The sequence below is a fragment of the Somniosus microcephalus genome, chromosome 2, assembly GCF_052327205.1.
Source record: "Somniosus microcephalus isolate GS21.2 chromosome 2, FLI_Smic_1.0, whole genome shotgun sequence".
In the NCBI taxonomy this organism is placed as follows: domain Eukaryota; kingdom Metazoa; phylum Chordata; class Chondrichthyes; order Squaliformes; family Somniosidae; genus Somniosus; species Somniosus microcephalus.
Window position 1 is genome coordinate 256,334,927 of NC_140988.1, and position 20,984 is coordinate 256,355,910.

Sequence of the window (20,984 nt, forward strand, 5' to 3'; positions counted from 1 at the left end):
TGCAGATCAGACCAGGCAAGGACGGCAGGTTTCCTTCCCTAAAAGGACATTAGTAAACCAGCAAGGTTTTTACAACAATAGGATACCTGCTTTTCATTTCCAGATTTTTAACTGAATTCAAATTCTCAAACTTTATGGTGAGATTTGAACAGACATTCTCTAGATTATTTGTCCAGACCTCTGGTTTCCTTATCCAGCGACATAACTACTACACTACCGTACGATTAATGTCGGCTATATGTCGTCAATTACAGTATAAATGCACTTAAGTGCTTTAAGTATGACCCCTGATTTACATAGAAACATAGAAGATAGGAGCAGGAGTAGGCCATTCGGCCCCTCGAGCCTGCTCCGCCATTCAATGAGATCATATCTGATCATCCAAATTCAGTACCCTGTCCTTGCCTTCTCTCCATATCCCTTGATCCCTTTAGCCTTAAGAAATATATCCAACTCCTTCTTGAATATATTTAATGAATTGGCCTCTACTGCCTTCTTTGGTAGAGAATTCCACAGGTTCACCACTCTCTGGGTGAAGAAATTCCTCCTCATCTCAGTCCTAAATGGCTTACCCTTTATCCTTAGACTGTGACCCCTGGTTCTGGACTCCCCAGCCATCGGGAACATCCTTCCTGCATCTAGTCTGTCTAGTCCTGACAGAATTTTATAAGTTTCAATGAGCTCCCCTCTCATTCTTCTAAACTCCAGCGAGTATAAGCCCAATCGACCCAATCTCTCCTCATACGTCATTCCTGCCATCCCAGTTATCAGCCTGGTGAATCTTCGCTGCACTCCCTCCATGGCAAGAACATCCTTCCTCAGATAAGGTGACCAAAACTGCACACAATACTCAAAATGTGGTCTCACCAAGGCCCTGTACAACTGCAGCAAGATATCCTTGTTCCTGTACTCAAACCCTCTCGCTACGAAGGCTAACATACCATTTGCCTTCTTAACCACCTGCTGCACCTGCATGCTTACCTTCAGCGACTGGTGCACAAGGACACCCAGGTCTCGTTGCACTTCCCCTTCTCCCAATCTATTGCCATTCAGATAATAATCTGCCATCCTGTTTTTGACACCTAAGTGGATAACTTCGCATTTATCCACATTATATTGCATCTGCCATGCTTCTGCCCAATCACCCAACCTGTCCAAATCATACTGGAGTTTCTCAGCATCCTCCTCACAGCACACACGCCCACCCAGCTTTGTGTCGTCTGCAAACTTAGAGATATTACATCTAGTCCCCTCATCTAGATCATTAATATATATTGTGAATAGCTGGGGTCCTAGGACTGATCCCTGCGGTACCCCACTAGTCACTGCCTGCCACTCGGAAAAAGACCCGTTTATTCCAACTCTTTGCTTTCTGTCTGCCAACCAGTTCTCTATCCAAGTCAATACCTTGCCCCCAATCCCATGTGCCTTAACTTTACACACTGTTGCTGGACACCTGACTCCAAGGTCTGGGCCCCATTAATATATATGTGGCTAGCTGCATGCCCCGAACTGGTGTTCCAAAGGCATAGTTGGTTGGCACAGGGAGACTGGGAGCTGCAGCAGGCTGTAGGAAGGAGTGGTAGGTGGGGAGGGGGGAAAAAGGGGTGCACATTGGTCCTGGCAGGTTAGAATCATAGAAACTTGCACCATAGAAGGAGGCCATTCGGCCCATCATGCCTCTGGGGACATTTCTTAGAAGGGTTTCCAATGCAGTGATATGGGAAACATGTATTATTTAGAGTACAGCTGTGTTTATTTTAAAGAATATAGATTTCCTCAGATCACTGAATGGCAACCCTTTTAAATAATTTCCCTCAGCTGCCACTATCAGTAGCCCCCACTGTCTTGACCAGCCCCTTCCCTGTCGTGATCGTTAGGGCTTGGATACCTCTTTCAAAGAACCAGCACAGGCACAATGGGCCGAATGGCCTCTTTCTGTTCTGTAAGATTCTATACTACTTTCTCTGTAAATAATGACCATCACCATACCTTGTCAGATCCCCTTTTTGTCTTCACTGTTGCTGGTTCACTGGAGAGAATACAATAAGGAAAGAATATTAGATATATATTCAGTGATAAAAATCATTCAGGTTTCTATCCCCAGTGGATAACATGCATTAGACACGATTTTCGGTGGCATCATTTTTAATCCTGTGAACAGAGACTAATTAAACTCACAAGTGCATACAAAAATTCCTCATGTGTTATTCCGCCAATTAGGTTAAACAAACAACTATGACAATGGCATATCCTTATTTCAATTACAGTGAGTCACTGAGAATCATTTGTTTTCTATCTATTATTGCATATAATTCAAATCACATTGTGTCTCAGTTTATTACACAGTATTTACAGCACAAAAACAGGCCATTCAGCCCAACAGGTCCATGCTAGTGTTTATGCTCCACACGAGCCTCCTCCCACCCTACTTCATCTACCCCCATCAACAAATCCTTATATTCCTTTCTGTCTCATGTGTTTATCCAACGTTCCCTTAAATGCATCTATGCTAGTCACCTTAACTACTTGTTGTAGCGAGTTCCACATTCTAACCACTCGCTGGGTAAAGAAGTATCCCCTGAATTCCCCATTAGATTTATTAGTGACTATTGTATATTTATGGCCCTTAGTTCTGGTCTCACCCACAAGTGGAAACATCTTCTCTATGTCTACCCCATCAAACCCTTTCATAATCTTGAAGACCTCTATCGGGTCACTCCTCAGTATTCTCTATTCTAAAGAAAAGAGCCCCAGCCTGTTCAATCTGTCCTGATAGGTATAACCTCTCCATTCTGGTATCATTCTAGTAAATCTTTTTTGCATCTTCTCCAGTACCTCTATATTCCCTTATACAATAGACACCAGAACTGTTCACAGTACTTCAAGTGTGGTCTAACCAAGGTTCTATACAAGTTTCGCATAACTTTTCTGCTTTTCAATTAAATCCATTTAGAAATGAACCCCAGTGCTTTGTTTGCTAAATTTGTCTCGCATGAGTTAACTCCTGCAATTAATAAATTGAGTTCACTCACTGGACAAATATCACAACAAATAGGACCCTGAAACACATGTTCTATTAAGTCTAATTATCTCTAGGAGAACATTAAAGGCCATGATTGCAGAAACATCTTTTATTGTTTAAGTTTATGTTCAGTTACAAAATTAACATTTTAATGGTCATATAATATATCCAGAAGTCCTAACACAGTTCCTTGCAATGCTGCAGGATCAAACTATAGCTTAATTTACTGAATGCTTCATAAATTTAGTAAGTTTCTCTGGTAAGTAATTTGTATGGTTTGTAAGACAGGAAAACTGTAAGGCCTAGAAATTGGGTTGAGGCGCCAAACTGGCGCCAAGTTCACCTGGGCGCTGATTTTTGCGCTGCGTTGGGAGCAATACCAAATACCAGAAATTCAGTTTCAGAAACCCTCGAGGGACACGGGGCGAGGCTCGAGGCGCTCCGCGTCCCTCTTAGGGCGCTGAAACTGAATATCGCAGCACAACGTGCCGCAGCGCCACACGCTGCGGCACGGCACGCTGCAGTACTGCAGGCCTTCCTCCCATTGTTAAGGGGGAGGGGCCTGCAACAGCACAATCCCCGATCGCGAGTGCCAGCAAAAGAGCCCGGCACTGAGGAGAAGTGCCGGGCTCTCGGGAAACAGCCGGCAATGCCGCGGGGTGGTGGTGGGGTCAGGAGGCCGGGGACGGAGGTGCAGGCAGGTGGCCACCGAAAAAGGCGGCCACCCCGCACCTCCATCTTAACTTGCGCCGCTGCCGGCACAGCAAGGCCCCGTGAACTGGGCGCGGGTAGCGAACGGCGCTACAGCGGCGTTCGCTACCAAATATCGCAAACGGGGCGCTAATGGGGCACTGCACACACCGATGACGTCATCGGTGGTGGCGCAGCGCAACAGGTTAACGCCACCATTAGCGCCCCTGCTGAATATCGCAGGAGGCGCAGCCAGTGGCGCTACAGCCACTGACTGCCTCTTTAGGCGCTAACAGGTGGCGCTACTCATCCAATTTCTCCCCCTAAATGTCGTTAAATAATCTTGAGTACTTTAATGAAAGAAATTGAAACTTCTTTCATCTGGGTCTGGACTTGGCCCACTATTAAATATAGTAGGCAAAATTCACAAAGTACATCCCACAGGTGATAATTCAGGCCTATGGTGCAGAAATACACTTTGCAATTAATTTCCATGACTATGGTTACCTGACTTACCCCTTTTCGAACATGGGTCTCCAATCCTTCAGTACCATTTCTGTTTCCAAAGAAATTTTGGAAAATTAAGGGCAATTGTTTTGTTGTTTTATTACAATCCACCTCATTATTTACAATGTAGACCATTCGGATTTAGTGATTTGTCATGAACCCTTTTTCTACTGATACGTTAAAAAATATTTATTTGCACTGTATAATTATTCTTCCATATCATTATGTATTTCCTCCTACGCTCTCCACTGTAAATATTCTGCTTCTGTCATTAGTGGCCCACATTTTCTTTGATCATCTTCTTGCTTCAGAGGTATTTGTAAAAGACATTGGGGGAAAAATTGGGTCGTGCCCCCTTTGGGGCGCTAACTTCGCCGGGGCTAATGGTGTTGGGGCCATGAGATTACATCTCCAGTAAGTTTCTCCATGGCCATAAGGCCATCTCTGATTTGCAATCCTTGGTCTATTCCTTTTAATTTATATGCTACATTTTGATAACATCACCCCAAAGCAAAAAGGGTTAGCTTCCATAAGTTTGTTGACAACAACCAACTCTACTTCTCTGCCTTACACAATTGACTCCAAGACTTGCCATTCTTTCCGATTAACTGCCCGACATCAAATCTTGGATGCGTTGAAATTAGCTTCAGTTCAACTTTGGCAAAACCAAAGTTGTCCTTTCTGGCACCTGGAAACACCTACATGCCTTGGGTTCAACTCAATCAACCTTGATTGCTTCCTCAGGCTAAATCGGAGGTGCACAGCCTTGGTGTCCTGTTCAACTTGATGCTGACCTTCCTACCCCACATAGATATGCAGAGCTCTCTTTCACTTCCATAACAGAAGAAAAGCAGGGACAATACAAAATATGTAGAAAAAAAAGCAAAGAGAAATTTGGAGGGCTGAGAGATATTTTGTGAAAAGACTGGTGATCAGTATAAAGACTAACAGCAAAGGGGGAAAAATTCCGTTGCTTTGCGCCTCCAGTTAGTGCCCGATGGGGCGCAAGGCACTGAGCGCCCGGGCGCAGCGCTGCTAGCGCCTCCCGCAAAATTCAGCGAGCGGTTAGTGGCGGTGGTAGCCGGTAGTGCTCCATGGCTCAGTTACAACAGAGATGGACTCAGAAGGAGAGGTGTGGAATAGGATGGAGTGGTTAAGTGCAAATAAGGTAGGAAAGCCTGTGAAGCTACTCGAGATTAAAATAACGATCAAAAAGCAGGCATGATCTATTAATACAAAAAGAAACAAGGTCTCAGAAGAGAAGGCTGCTAGAAAATGAAAAACAGCTTAGAGCAAGACACAGCTAACTCTAAAGACACCACTGTGTAACCTGGCTTAGAAAGCAGCTACTCCAACAATGCAGAACTCCTACAAGTCCTGCACTGAAGAGGCAGCCTAGGTTATGTGCTCGAGTACTGGAGTGGGGCTTGAACTCATAACCTTCTGAATCAGAGGCAAGAATGTCATTAATGAGCCGAGCTAATACTTGAGAATTATCTATACAATAATAATGGCACTCAACATGGATTCTGAAGCGGAAGATGTACACGAAACAAAAGACTCAACACCCCTGGAGGAGAAGAATGGTCAAGTTCAGTATGCCGGAGAAAACTCTGATTTTGTTGAGGAAGTGACAACCCAATCATATCGTTCAAAGTCCTATGATGTGGTAGAAACAGAAGATTGGAGCAGGAGTAGGCCATTCGGCCCCTCGAGCCTATTCCGCCATTTAATGAGATTATGGCTGATCATCCAAATTCAGTACCCTGTCCCTGCTTTCTCCCCATATCCCTTGATCCCTTTAGCCTTAAGAAATATATTTAACTCCTTCTTGAATATATTTAATGAATTTGCCTCAACTGCCTTCTGTGGTAGAGAATTCCACAGGTTCACCACTCTCTGGGTGAAGAAATTCCTCCTCATCTCAGTCCTAAATGGCTTACCCCTTATCCTTAGACCCCTGGTTCTGGACTCCCCTGCCATCGGGAACATCCTTCCTGCATCTAGTCTCTCTACTCCTGTTAGAATTTTATAAGTTTCAATGAGATCCCCTCTCATTCTTCTAAACTCTAGCGAATATAAGCCTAATCGACCCAATCTCTCATCATACGTCATTCCTGCCATCCCAGGTATTAGTCTGGTGAATCTTCGCTGCACTCTCTCCATGGCAAGAACATCCTTCCTCAGATAAGGTGACCAAAACTGCACACAATACTCAAGGTGTGGTCTCATCAAGGCCTTGTACAACTGCAGCAAGACATTCTTGCTCCTGTACTCGAATCCTCTCGCTATGAAGGACAACATACCATTGCCTTCTTAACCGCCTGCCGCACCTGCATGCTCACCTTCAACGACTGGTGCACAAGGACACCTAAGTCTCGTTGCACTTCCCCTTTTCCCAATCTATTGCCGTTCAGATAATAATCTGTCTTCCTGTTTTTGCCACCGAAGTGGATAACCTCGCATTGATCCACATTATACTGCATTTGCCATGCATCTGCCCAATCACCCAACCTGTCCAAATCATACTGGAGTTTCTCTGCATCCTCCTCACAGCACACATGCGCACCCAGCTTTGTGTCGTCTGCAATCTTAGAGATATTACATCTAGTTCCCTCGTCTAGATCATTTATATATATTGTGAATAGCTGGGGTCCTAGCACCGATCCCTGCGGTACCCCACTAGTCACTGCCTGCCACTCGGAAAAAGACACGTTTATTCCAACTCTTTGCTTCCTGTCTGCCAACCAGTTCTCTATCCAAGACAGTACCTTACCCCCCAATCCCAAGTACCTTAACTTTGCATGCTAACCTCTTATGCGGGACCTTATCGAAAGCCTTCTGAAAGTCCAAATACACCACATCCACTGGTTCTTCCTTATCTATTCTACCAGTTACATCCTCAAAAAATTCCAGTAGATTAGGCAAGCATGATTTACCTTTTGTCAGTCTATGTTGACTTTGTCTGATCCTGTCACTGTTTTCCAAGTGCTCTGCTATTACATCTTTTATAATGGACTCTAGCATTTTCCCCACTACCGATGTCAGACTTACCGGTCTATAATTCCCCATTTTCTCTCGACCTCCTTTTTTAAATAGTGGGGTTACATTAGCTATCCTCCAATCCATGGGAACTGTTCCAGAGTCTAGAGAATTTTGGAAGATGAGCAGCAATGCATCTACTATTTCTAGGGCCACTTCCTTAAGTACCCTAGGATGTAGATTATCAGGCCCTGGGGATTTATCGGCCTTCAATCCCGTCAATTTCCCTAACACTATTTCTCTACAAATACTGATTTCATTCAATTCCTCCCTCTCATTAGACCCTATGTTCCCCGACATTTCTGGGAGGTTATTTGTGTCCTCCTTTGTGAAGACAGAACCAAAGTATGTATTTAATTGGTCTGCCATTTCTTTGTTCCCCATTATAAATTCCCCTGATTCTGACTGCAAGGGACCTATGCTTGACTTCACTAATCTTTTTCTCTTCACATATCTATAGAAGCTTTTAGTCAGTTTTTATGTTCCCTGCAAGCTTACTCTCATATTCTATTTCCCCCCCTTAATTAATCCCTTTGTCCTCCTTTACTGAATCCTAAACTGCTCCCAATCCTCAGGTTTGCTGCTTCTTCTTGCCAAATTATATGTCCTCGCCTTGGATCTTATGCTATCCCTAATTTCCCTTGTTAGCCACAGTTGAGTCACCTTTTTTGTTTTATTTTTATGCCAAATAGGGATGAACAAATTCTGTAGTTCATCCATGCGATCTTTAAATGTTTGCCATTGGCTATCCACCGTCAACCCTTTAAGTAACATTCCCCAATCCATCCTAGCCAACTCGTGCCTCATACCATCGTAGTTTCCTTTATTTAAATTCAGGACCCTAGTCTCTGAGTTAACTACTTCACTCTCCATTTTAATGAAGAATTCTATCATATTATGATCGCTCCTCCCCAAGGGGCATCGCACAAGATTGCTAATTATACCTTTCTCATTACATAATACCCAGTCTAAGATGGCCTGATCTCTAGTTGGTTCCTCGACATATTGGTCCAGGATACACTCTAGGAATTCCTCCTCCACAGTATTGTTACTAATTTGGTTAGCCCAATCTATATGTAGATTAAAGTCACCCATGATAACTGCTGTGCCCTTATTGCACGCGTCTCTAATTTCCCGTTTAATGCCATCCCCAACCTCAGCATTACTGTTTGGGGGTCTTTATACAACTCCCACTAACATTTTCTACCCCTTGGTATTTCTCAGCTCTGCCCATACAGATTCCACATCATCAGAGCTAACATCCTTCCTTACTATTGTGTTAATCTCCTCTTTAACCAGCAATGCTACCCCACCTCCTTTTCCTTTTTTCCTGTCCTTCCTGAATATTGAATAGCCCTGGATGTTGAATTCCCAGTCTTGGTCACCCTGGAGCCATGGCTCCGTAATCCCAATTATATCATATCCGTTTACATCTATTTGCACAGCTAATTCATCCACCTTATTACCAATGTTCCTCGCATTAAGACACAAAGCCTTCTGGCTTGATTTTTTAACACTCTTAACCCTTTTAGAATTATTATTTACTGTGGCCCTGTTTGATTTACACCCTTGATTTCTCTGCCTTCCAATTTTGCTTTTCTCCTTCCTGTCTTTTGTTTCTATCCTTGCTTCGCTTTCCTCTGTCTCCCTGCACAGGTTCGCAACCCCCTGCCATTTTAGTTTAAACCCTCCCCAACAGCACTAGCAAACACTCCCCCTAGGACATCGGTTCCGGTCCCGTCCAGGTACAAACCGTCCAGTTTGTACTGGTCCCACCTCCCCAGAACCGGTTCCATTGTCCCAAGAATTTGAATCCCTCCCCCTTGTACCATCCCTTTAGCCACGTATTCATTGGAAATTTCCTTCTAATGACATGGCCACGAACTGTGGTGTACCTAGACTTCCAAAAAAGCATTTAACAAAATTCCACATGAAATGCTAGCAGTTTAAATCAAAACTATGGGGATTCAGGGTAATCTCTGGGAATGGATAAAAATTGGCTGAAGGATAGAAAACAATTAGTACTTGTTAAAGGAGTTATGTCATAGTGTGGAGAAGTAGTGACTAAGGTGTCTGTGATATCATGTCTATGATGGGCGAGCTTGGTATTTCAATTCTATCTCAACTATTTAGCTGCTATTGCACGCGCACACCCAACTGTCTGTAGTTTGTGGCCATGTCATTAAGTCACCACTAGCTCGGCCCCACCACAGATGGGAGCATAACTTTTATTGAAACCCCCAGGACATGGACAGTCTTGTCATGTGAATCACATTAGTCATAGAAGGGTTTATGCAGCTCTAATGTGTATTGTCTCAGACAAGATGCTAGGTTTGCATTTTCTTCCCCAAATTCTTATACTTGATTTGATGGATACACTTTCTGGGTTTTCACTTGATTACGTTCAGTGAAATTATGCATGATTTTTCATCAGGTAGTTTAAACAAGTTGGATAAATAGCACATTGTCTGTGGAAGAGGGGTTGATTGGTCAAATGGCTTTTCTCATTGTGTTTTTAAGTTCTTAATCCCAATTCGGTTCCTAGTGGGCATGAGTCCACTGTCCATGTGACAGCAACTGATCATATCAATCTGATCATCATAAAAGTAAAAGAAAGAACTTGCATTGATATAGTACCTTTCACAATCTCTGAAAGTCCCAAAGCACTTTATTGCCAATGAAGTACTTTTGAAGTGTAGTTACTATTGTAATGTAGGAAACGCAGCAGCCAATTTGCACACAGCAAGCTCCCACAAACAGAAAGATTATAACCAGAAAATTTGTTTTAGTGACGTTGGTTGAGGGAGAAATATTGGCCGGGACACTGGGGAGAACTCCCCCGCTCTTCTTAATATACACAATTAATGCAGTATACTTGTCCTGACTTAAAGTGCTTTATTCTAACATTAGGTGCAAATATATTCTGCATCCCAACATGCCACTTAGCAAGCTCATAATTAATTAATATTTAGCATAAGTGTTTTTTTTTATTCAAGCAAAATTTTGGTTATAAATCTTTCATATTTGTTAGTAACGCTACCTCAAGAGCCTAGGTGTTCCGATTCCTGTTTATTTAACCCCAGCATTAACCCATCTATTTTAAACAAGTTAGCACTAGCATTAAAATGTCAGCATTAAAATAACATCAATCCAAAAATCCAGGTTGGTAAGTCTTCACAGCACTGAAAGAAATGTGTGATGTTCTGCTTATTACTGAAGGCTAAAAATCAATGACAGCTTAAAATCCATCTTTCTTCCTCATGCATGCAGACTCCTCCCACAAATATTACCTTAGTTATAAAACCTTTTCAGGATAGCTGTGTCATAGCTAAGGAATACAAAGTTATTTTAGTGTGCATGACATAAGGATTTGTTTACTATTTACTTCAGTTTTTACATTCTGAAAAGTAACTCACCAAATTACTTAAAACATGACTACTGCAGTAATAATAATTTTTTAAAAACAGACCCCCTTCCAATGAAGTCACCAACTTATGGTTCTGGGCACCCACTGGTACGTCATCAAAATGGTCATTGTTCATGTATAAGCCTAGACAGTGAGTGTTGTCAAACTATTCAATCAGGAGGCACCACAGCCAACTACAATCATGCTCTCTTTCTGTAAACCTTGCTGCAATTTCCTCTTCCTAGTCCTGGGGCACTGCAGCTCCCAATCTGCCATCCCAGCTGAGATCAGCTAACTCAACACAGGCCAAGGGTCATGTCCAAGACTGTTCTGGTCTAAAAAGCTCAGTTTTCACCCTGACTATTGTATTCACCAACTGAGCCTTCAGGGGGCCAAGAACAGCTAAATAATAGGACTCACCTTTCAACAACTGGAACAGAGCTTAGCCGGGGGTCATCCTTCAACAAATCATGACTGCTTTTGCTTTTTCCTTTCATACTCTATGAAACAGAAGTGTACAACTTAATTAAATTTTATAGATCACTTTTTTTTAAAAATAGAACAGAGTTCGATGAATAATATATTAAAACAGCTATGAAAAATTGTACAACGACAAAGACATGTTACCTATATTTTAGGCTGTAAACAGATACAGCTGTCACCCTGCACCAATGTTTCTTTGAAATTAAATTAATTACATAAAAACCTCATTGAACAATGGAATTACATGAAAAATTGAAAAGAAACTTCTAGCTCCTGCTTCTAGTTCAGCTGCTTAAAGCAATGAGTAGCTAAGCCATACAAATCCCTACTCTGTACGGAGTTTACTGATCTCAGTTAGTTGGTTAAAGTCTCCTTTGTCTACTGGCAATTAAGGAAACCCATTTCTTCCACTGCTGTCTGTCCAGAGTAAGATATTGGACTACAATTGGAGTATCATTTTGCCTTACATCCAGCACAGTGTCATTTGCCATAGTTGATGTTTACATTTGCAAGTCTGTAACAGACCCATCTTGTCTCTGGGTTGTTTCTGTAACAAAAAGGTATTTTGTGTGTGGACAGATCGTTAGCCTGATTCACAACCCCTACCAGGAGGACCAGTGGACTACCTTTCATCTGACTCCTACCTTTCAAACTGTCTGGCTTGGGTGGCCCTAGTTATACTCCTGCCAGTATAACATGACAGAGCTATGGGGGGCAAAATTGGGTCGTGCCCCTTTGGGGCGCCAACTTCGCCAGGGCGCTACTTTCAGCTCCCCAAAAAAATTAGGGCCCCCGTGCCCAAAATTCACTGGTAGCGCCCCAAGAGAGAGGCAGGGCGCTACTGGAAGCTTCACAGGAGGCCAGGGACAGCAACGGGGGTAGGTGCTGGCAGGCGGCCAGCAACAAAAATGGCCTCCCCTTTAATTTGCGCCACCCTAGCCGTAGGTAGGCCCCCTTGACCCTGTCAGGCATAGCGTCCGGCGGTAAGTCAGGGGGGCACTACCGAAGATCGCGGCCTGGGCGCTGCGCACAGCGAAGAATTCATTGCCAGAGGCGCAGGGCGCTAACGGCTATCGCCGCCGCTAACCTCCCGCTGAATTTCGCAAGAGGCGATAGTGGCGCCGCACCCGGGCGCTAGTTGCTTTGCGCCTCGTTAGCGCCCCAAGAGGGTGCTAACGGGAGACACAAATCAACCGAATTTTTCCCCATGATCTCTCTGAGCAACACTAAAATTAAACTTAGTCCCCTTGCATTAAAAAGAGGGTAAAATACACTACAGTTCCCTCTCCCAACAGCTATCCAGTGGCTCTTGCTGAAAGTGCATATGTGTGGACAGGTCAGGTGACCACAGAATCATGGTCATTTGTGAAAAAGCCTGCCAACACCAATATAATTCACTGACCACTTTAAAACTGTACCAAAAAGGCACTAAGTACCCCTGGAACCATACCCCTAGCAAGGAGTCAACATTGTCAGGAGAGTAGAAGGAAAGACGTTTAAAAAATAACAAGCTTCCGTAAACAAAGGAGACTAAAAAAAAATTAAGGGGGTTAAAGGTTAGCAAACAAATTGGGCCTTTAAAGGAAAACAGGCAAATGAAATTGAACTGACAGTGTCAGCTGTGGCTCAGTTGGTAGCACCTTTGCCTCCGAGTCAGAACGTTGTGTGTTCAAGTCCCACTCCAGAGACTTGAGCACAAAAATCTCAGTGCAGTACTGGGGGGGTGCTGCACTGTCAGAGGTGCCGTCTTTTGGATGAGACGTTAAACCGAGGCCCCGTCTGCCCGCTCAGGTGGACGTAAAAGATCCCATGGCACTATTTTGAAGAAGAGCAGGGGAGTTATCCCTGGTGTCCTGGCCAATATTTATCCCTCAACCAACATCACTAAAATAGATGATCTGGTCATTATCACATTGCTGTTTGTGGGAGCTTGCTGTGCCGCTCCGTGTTTCCTACATTACAACAGTGACTACAGTTCAAAAAGTACTTCATTGACTGTAAAGCACTTTGGGACGTCCGGTGGCCGTGAAAGGTGCTATATAAATGTGAGTCTCTCTTCTTTTTTTAATTTCCAGGAGAGAAGGAAAGATTTATTTTAAATAACAAGCGTGACAAGTGCCAAAGTGAAGCACCAACAAGCTATGCCAGTACACTGCCTGAGACATAGCAACTTTACTCCATATCTCAACTCCAGCAACAAAAATTAAATCAATTCAACAGCTTTTAACAACCAAATGTGTACAATCAGATTACCACCTGGCTAACTCTGTTCACTTCCTCTTCTTCCTCCTCTGCTTCTTCTCCAAAGGAAAGTAAACTGAAATTTCTGAAACAGAAACAGCCAGCAATTAAAAGTATTTTTTACTATAATTTGGCATTTTGTATATTTCTTAACATGACTAGCTCCCAGTATAAAAGATATAGTCTTTTTTGATACTGGTTTACCTCTCATTTACAGAAGAGATTTAGCAGAGACACAATATTCTAAATGCAGCCTAACCAATGATTTATATTTGTTTAGCATTCTTTCTTTCCTTTTGTTCTCTATGCCCCTAGTTATAAAACCTAGGATCGCATATGCTTTTTTTTTTTATAAACAACTTAATCACCTTGCTCCCCCATTGTAAAGATTTCTGTCTCTGAACCCCAAGTTTCCGCTCATCTGTCGCTTTTAAAGTTTTACCATTTATTCCTTCTCCTTATTCATCCGTCAAGATATACCACCTCAGATTTCTCCGATGCTAAGCTTCCAAGTGAAGCTAGTGAAGATTAGGGAAAGCGCGCAAACCGTTTCAGGTAGATGCCGTTCAGACAGCCTCAAATAGTAACCACTGCAGAAGTGTTAGCTCTGACTTATCATGAGTCTTACCCTATCAAGGAGTAACAGCAGGAGATAATTATACCAATTTACCAACCTTTGCTTGCAGTGGGTTTACTTAAAAAGTTTTCCTTCCAAAGGAGACATGCCTAGATTCATGAAAATCCTATCAACTTAAAAGGCTAGTTCTTCTCTGAACATATAAAAAAAATTTAAATCCAAAATAAAAACAATAAAGCTAAAAATACATGCAGATCTCTCAGGGTCTTAAGAGAGAAAAGAAAAATTGACACTTCAAGCTGAGATGAAGGATCTCGAGCTGAAACAGTAACCGGTCCTCCTTTCACATGCTGATATACTCTTGTTTGTACTACTGAAATGATACTTCACTTTGATGAGGGGGTCAGGTACAATTCTGAAACTCCCAAGACTAATTCTGGAGATCACTGTAACAAATCTGATTGTCCATCTGAGTCTGGAAATCCTTTATATATGGGTTTACAGATGTGCCAGTGCTTGATGGGACCCAGGAAAATTATGATGCTCTCCATTAACTGCAAGCTTTGTTTCGTACATCAACTTTCTATTTTAGAATATACATCTGAGCCACTGTTAATTCAGTTTCTGCTGTAGGATTAGAAAACTGATGCAACTTCAATACATTACTTTTCAGCTACTGATTCAGTTTGATGATTTTATTTCTTGGATGAAATATTAGAAAACCACCACTACAAAATGTAGTCCATGTGTCCAAACAACAACAACAACAACTTGTATTGATATAGCACCTTTAACATAGTAAAACGTCCCAAGGCGCCGCACAGGAGTATTTTTAAGACAAGAAATGACACCAATCCACATAAGAAGAAATTAGCGCAGGTGACCAAAAGCTTGGTCAAAGAGGTAGGTTTTAAGGAGCGTCTTAAAGGAGGAAAGAGAGGTAGCGAGGCGGAGAGGTTTAGGCAGGGAATTTTAGAGCTTAGGGCCAAGGCAACAGAAGGTACAGCCACCAAAGGTTGAGCGATTATAATCAGGGATGCTCAAAGGTAGAAATATCCCTGTATTTAAAACAAATTTGAAACAGAAACTTGAGGTATGTTTTTAATGCAGAAATGTTAACATTTCCAAAAAATGAGTACTTACCTTCTGAAATAGAGAACGAGTGTGAAATCTGTGGTACGCTTGTTGCTCCTTGTTCAAAAAAGAGCACTAAAAAGCATTCCATACCTTTCATTCCAATTTTATTCCACTTCCAAGTATTGCAGATTTTTTCTTCTTTAATTGCGATGCTAATTGACTTCAATAAAGCCCCGAACTCTAGTTATCAGTATGCAAAAGGCAATGTTTTCTACACTGCAATACAAATGGTCCAATGTTTCAAGCAATCCTCTGAGAAGATGCCACATTTTATCCTGAACTGTACTGTGCACAGCACACACTACTTTATTTATCACTTAATAAAGTAATAAAGGGGGGGAAGTCACATCCAAGATAGAAGTTTTCAATTAAAGTATGTAAATATAGCTCAAAGTTATAAAGAAGAATACTCAACATGCATACCAATGACAAAGAGTTTACACAGGTATTTGAAAATAAAAGATGTATATTAGAAATGGGCAACAAGATTGATAAAGAATTTTTTTTACTTTGTGCCTTTGGAATGAGCTTTTTTCACGTCTTCCTCTCTCTTCTCCTTTTTGTGTTTTTTCAATACTCTTGGAACAATGTCATCAAAGCTGTTGTGCAGCACCTAGAAAAATATTTTGATAAATGTTCAGCATAAAAACAAATATTGAGAAACAATGAATTTACTTTTAAATACTTTCAACACTATTATTAGGGCTGAGATCAATCCCTAAATGTTAGAGAAAAGCATTGTTTCAAGGTTATATCTGGCTTTCAAAAGTTCCAAAGTTCCAGAGATGTAAATATTTATACACATGCATTCTAACATAGAAACAAACGGTACCGTTATTTACGTAAACATTTGTTGACTCACTAATTTAGGTATGCATAAACAATAATCATTTTTTTTGTGAACAATGTACTACTTTTCATAAACATGAACTTATACTTTAATTTCTCTGGTATGCACTTGAATCAATAGGAACTGCTTGCATTTACAAGTTACACTGGTGACATCAAGTGGCAGAAAATTGGTATTGCAGCTTTTTATAAAACATCTTGGATATCTGAAGTTACTGCATGTGAATGTGAAATTTATCTCCAGTCTAGGGTGATGAAAAGTGAGATTTCATCCCATCATGGTTATGTGTATTTTAAAAGCACACTCAAAACAGATTCTGTTCTTTTCTAAGATTAAGATGGCAGATCAGAGCCAAACTGCCAAGGCAGCTAGCTCATCCGGTGACCTGCTGTTTAATTATGTCATTGCTGTGAAGTGTAAATTTATACATAACAATCAAGACAATGGTTAATCACATGTGTTGTGGGCTCTTGCAGCTGAGCAAACAAGTCAAGGGCCCACATTAATACAGGTAGACTATCCTTTATCCGAAAACCTCGGGACCAGCCGTGTTTCGGTTTTCGGAAAATTTCGGATTTCGGAAGGTATTTTATAAGACTGGGAAATTTGTCGGGGGTGGGTCGGCGGTGGGGGTCCGCGGGGGGGGGGGGGGTCGGCGGGAGTCGGGTTCGGCGGGGGGGTCGGCGGGGGTCGGGGTCGTGCGCCACTCTGGTCATGTCGTGCGCACGACTTACGCTGAACGAAAAAACCTTCGGTTTTTAGAGGGTTTCGGTTTTCGGAAGTTCGGATAAAAGGTAGTCTACCTGTAGTAATTATTTCTTACACTATTTTAAAGAGAGTTCATATTTGGCCAAGTGGTTGTAACATTGCATTTCATTTTAAAATAATCTGTTTTAGATGTCAAAATAGTATTGAGCCTTTAATCTGCTATTCTGAGATCAAAGAAATGTTCAGTTTATAAACTGAAGGATTTTGTTGCTGAAGGAATTATCAATGGTACCCAGAAAGAGAGTTAATCTGACTAGTCCTTTAGAGGAAGGGGGTTGTTACCAAAGCACTGTGGAGGAAGATAGAAGTGACATGGTGAAGGAGGAGACTTATTCTGCAGCAATCCTGAATCTTTCCCGAGAACATTACTTCTTCATCAAATGATTGTTCCAAAGTTCTACCAGCGCAGACAGAAAAAGAATAAATTAGCCCTCTGGATTGTTTTCCAAACTTTTGAGCTTACTGATTGTACTATGTAGTACATGCCCATTTCTCATGCATCACCATGTCATCTAATATGCAAATAATTAGGTATTTTAGCCTGTGGGAGCTTGCTGTGCACAAAATGGCTGCCACGTTGCCTACATTACAACAGTGACTACATCAGCTCCGATGAACGGGTCACATTGTCCGCATGCCTGATACAAGACTCCCAAAACAAGCGCTCTACTCGGAGCTCTGGCACGGCAAGAGCCCCAGGTGACCAGAGGAAACGCTTCAAGGACACCATCAAAGCCTCCTTGAAAAAGTGCAACATCCCCACCGGCACCTGGGAATCCCTGGCCCAAGACCGCACAAAGTGGAGAAGCATCCGGGAAGGCGCCGAACACCGCGACTCTCTTCGCCGGGAGCAAGCGGAAGCCAAGCGCAGGCAGCGCAAGGAGCGCACGTCAGCCCAAGCACCCCGCCCCTTCAACCACCGTCTGCCCCACCTGTGACAGAAACTGTAGGTCCCGCATTGGACTCATCAGTCACCAGAGAACTCATTTTTAATGTGGAAGCAAGTCATCCTCGATTCCGAGGGACTGCCTAAGGGGGAGAAGACACTTCAAAAAGTACTTCACTGGCTGTAAAGTGCTTTGGGAAATCCGGTGGTCATGAAAGGCGCTATTTAAATGCAAGTTTTCTTTCATCAGTCTATCAGTCTGTTCCTCGATGTAGTATTTTCACTTTCTGAATTGACTGAAGACATAGTGGGAATCTTACATAATTTCCAGTACTTAATTTACTGCAGTTAGGCTAATTGTTAGACCCAAGCCATGTTACCCTCTCCAAAGGTAGAACTCTGAAGAAGTGCATTTCCTGTTCATAAGGGACAAAGTCCAATCAATTATGATCAGTCATCAAGGCTATGATGGAGAGTGTAAAGGGTAAGAGTCATTAGAGAGCTGAAGGAGGACCTGTGGATTACATCTACCCACAAGGGTGTGCAGCTATACAATGATCCTAAACCATTCCTCCATTGGTTAAAGATCCCAGATAAAATCCAAAAATTGGCCATCTACTCCTGAAGGTTTCAGTTTTTCGATAAAGGCAATGTTAAGAGGATCACCCCTAAAGCCTTATGAAGGTCCAGAAAATCGTAATAAGCCACAACCTGCCACACAATCCTCACAAAAACAAAATCCAACTTGATCCTTTTTTGATTAACCCCGGGCCACCAGATTAAATGTCACAATGATCTGAAGAGCAATCTTAACAGCCACTGATATCAGCAAGATTCCTTTAGTTTTCAGTCTTATTAGGATCCCCTCTTGTGGATAGGGACCACAACTATACTCTGGTAAATCGAATCCTATTCTCAGGCCTCAGAAAAACAGCTGCATGGCAAATCAGCAGTTCTTGACAATAATATCTCAGTGTTCAAACAACAACTTATATTTATATAGCGTCTTAATGTAAAAAAAGTCCCAAGATGCTTCACAGGAGCGTTATCAAAATAAACTAAATTTGGAACCGAGCCATATAAGGAGATGTTAGGGCAGATGGCCAAAAGCTTGATCAAGGAGGTAGGTTTAAAGGAGTGTCTTAAGGAAGTAAAGGAAGTGGAGAGGCGGAGAGATTTGGGGAGGGAATTCCAGAGCTTAGGACCTAGGCAGCTGAAGGCACAACCACCAATGGTGGAGCAATTAAAATCAGGGATGTTCAAAAGGCCAGAATAGGCAGAGTGCAGAGGTCTCGGGGGATTATAGGGCTGGAGGAGATTACAGAGATAAGGAGGGGCGAAGCCATGGAGGGATTTGAAAACAAGGATGAGAATTTTAATACCGAGGCAGTGCCTAACCAGGAGCCAATGTAAGTCAGCGAGCACAGAGGAGATGGGCGAGCGGGCTTGGTGCAAGTTAGCTCACGGGCAGCAGAGTTTTGGACGACCTCAAGTTTCTGGAGGGTAGAACTAGGGAGGCCAGCCAGGAGTGTGTTGGAATAGTCAAATCTAGAGGTAACAAAAGCATGGATGAGGATTTCGGCAACTGATAAGCTGAGGCAATGGGTGATGTTACGAAGGTGGAAATGGGCAGTCTTAGTAATGGAACGGATATGAGGTCGGAAGCTCAATTTTTGATCAAATCTGACACCAAGGTTGCGAACAGACTTGGTCAGCCTTAGACAGTTGCCGGGGAGAGCGATCGAATCAGTGGAAAGGGAATGGAGTTTTGTGGCGTGAACCGAAGACAATGACTTCGGTCTTCCCGCTATTTAATTGGAGGAAGTTTCTGCTCATCCAGTGCTGGATGTCGGACAAGCAGTTTGACAGTATAGAGACACTGGAGGGTTCGAGAGAGGTGGATGAGGTAGAGCTGGGTATCATCAGTGTACATGAGAAAACTCATGCTGTGTCGTCAGATGATGTCACCGAGGGGCAGCATGTAGATGAGAAATCGGAGGGGGCCCAAGTATAGATCCTTGCGGGACACCAGAGGTGACAGTGCGGGATCAGGATGAGAAGCCATTGCAGGTGATTCCATGGCTACGGCTGGAAAGATAGGAATGAAACCAGGCAAGTGCAGTCCCATCCAGCTGGACGACGGTGGAGAGGCGTTGGAGCAGAATTTTGTGGTCAACCGTGTCAGAGGCTGTAGACAGGTCCAGAAGGACGAGAAGTGATACTTTACCTTTGTCACAGTCAATTAGTAATTTGTGACTTTGGTAAGAACAGTTTCAGTATTGTAGCAGGGCGGAAACCCGTTGGAGGGATTCCGGGAAAGATAGGCACGGATTTGGGTGGCGACAACACGTTCAAGGACTTTAGAGGAAAGGGAGGCTGGAGATGGGGCAATAGTTTGCAAGGACAGAAGGGGTCAAGCGTTGTTTTTTTTTTTTTTGAGGAGGGGGTGATGACGGCAGATTTGAAGGACATAAGAACATAAGAAATAGGAGCAAGAGTAGGCCATTTGGCTCTTCGAGGCAGCTCCGCCATTCAATAAGATCATGGCTGATCATCTACCTCATCCCCACATTCCTGCACTATCCCCATATCCCTCCATTCCCTTAATATTCAAAAATTTATCGATCTCTGTCTTGAATATACTCAATGACTGAGCCTCCACTGCCCTCTCGGGTAGAGAATTCCAAAGATTCACCACCCTCAGTGAAGAAATTTCTCCTCATCTCAGTCCAAAAAGACCAACCCCTATATTACATTTGGGCCCCTCATCCAAATCATTGATGTAGATTGTGAATAGCTGAGTACCCCACTAGTTACAGCCTGCCAACCCGAAAATGACCCGATTATTCCGACACTCTGTTTTCTGTCCGTTAACCAATCCTCAATCCATGCTAGTATATTACCCCCAATCCCATGAGCCCTAATTTTGTTTAATAACCTCGTGTGGCACCTTATCGAATGCCTTCTGAGAATCAAAATACACCACATTCACTGGTTCTACCTTATCTATTCTGCTAGTTACATCATCAAAAAATTTAACAGATTTGTCAAACACATGGGGTTACATCTGCTACCTTCCAATCCCCGGAAACCATTCCAGGATCTATGGAATTTTGGAAAATGACAACCAATGCATCCACTATCTCTATAGGCACTTCTTTCAAAACCCTAGGATGTAGGCCATCATGTCCAGGGGATTTATCAGCTTTCAGTCCCATTAATTTCTCCAGTACTATATTTTTAAGGCAAAAACAGGAAGGCAGATTATTTGAATGGCAATAGATTGGGAGAAGGGGAAGTGCAAAGAGACCTGGGTGTTCTTGTGCACCAGTCGCTGAAGGTAAGCATGCAGGTGCAGCAGGCGGTTAAGAA

At 42.8% G+C, this 20,984-nt stretch overlaps 1 protein-coding gene across 5 annotated transcripts in view; it reads right to left on the minus strand.

Moving 5' to 3' along the window:
* The window catches only part of cwc27 (CWC27 spliceosome associated cyclophilin), a 404,246-nt gene that overhangs the window by 325,682 nt on the left and 57,580 nt on the right, over positions 1-20,984 (minus strand). For all 5 annotated transcript variants that reach the window (XR_015074261.1, XR_015074262.1, XM_085971220.1 and 2 more), the window contains exons 6-9: positions 15,618-15,721; positions 13,410-13,479; positions 11,091-11,170; positions 1,993-2,032 (exon numbers count right to left, since the gene is read on the minus strand). Coding sequence is in view for 3 of the 5 variants with exons in the window: in XM_085971220.1 (XP_085827346.1) it covers positions 1,993-2,032; positions 11,091-11,170; positions 13,410-13,479; positions 15,618-15,721 (294 nt within the window). In the remaining 2 variants the exon portion in view is untranslated. The remainder of the gene's footprint in view (positions 1-1,992; positions 2,033-11,090; positions 11,171-13,409; positions 13,480-15,617; positions 15,722-20,984) is intronic.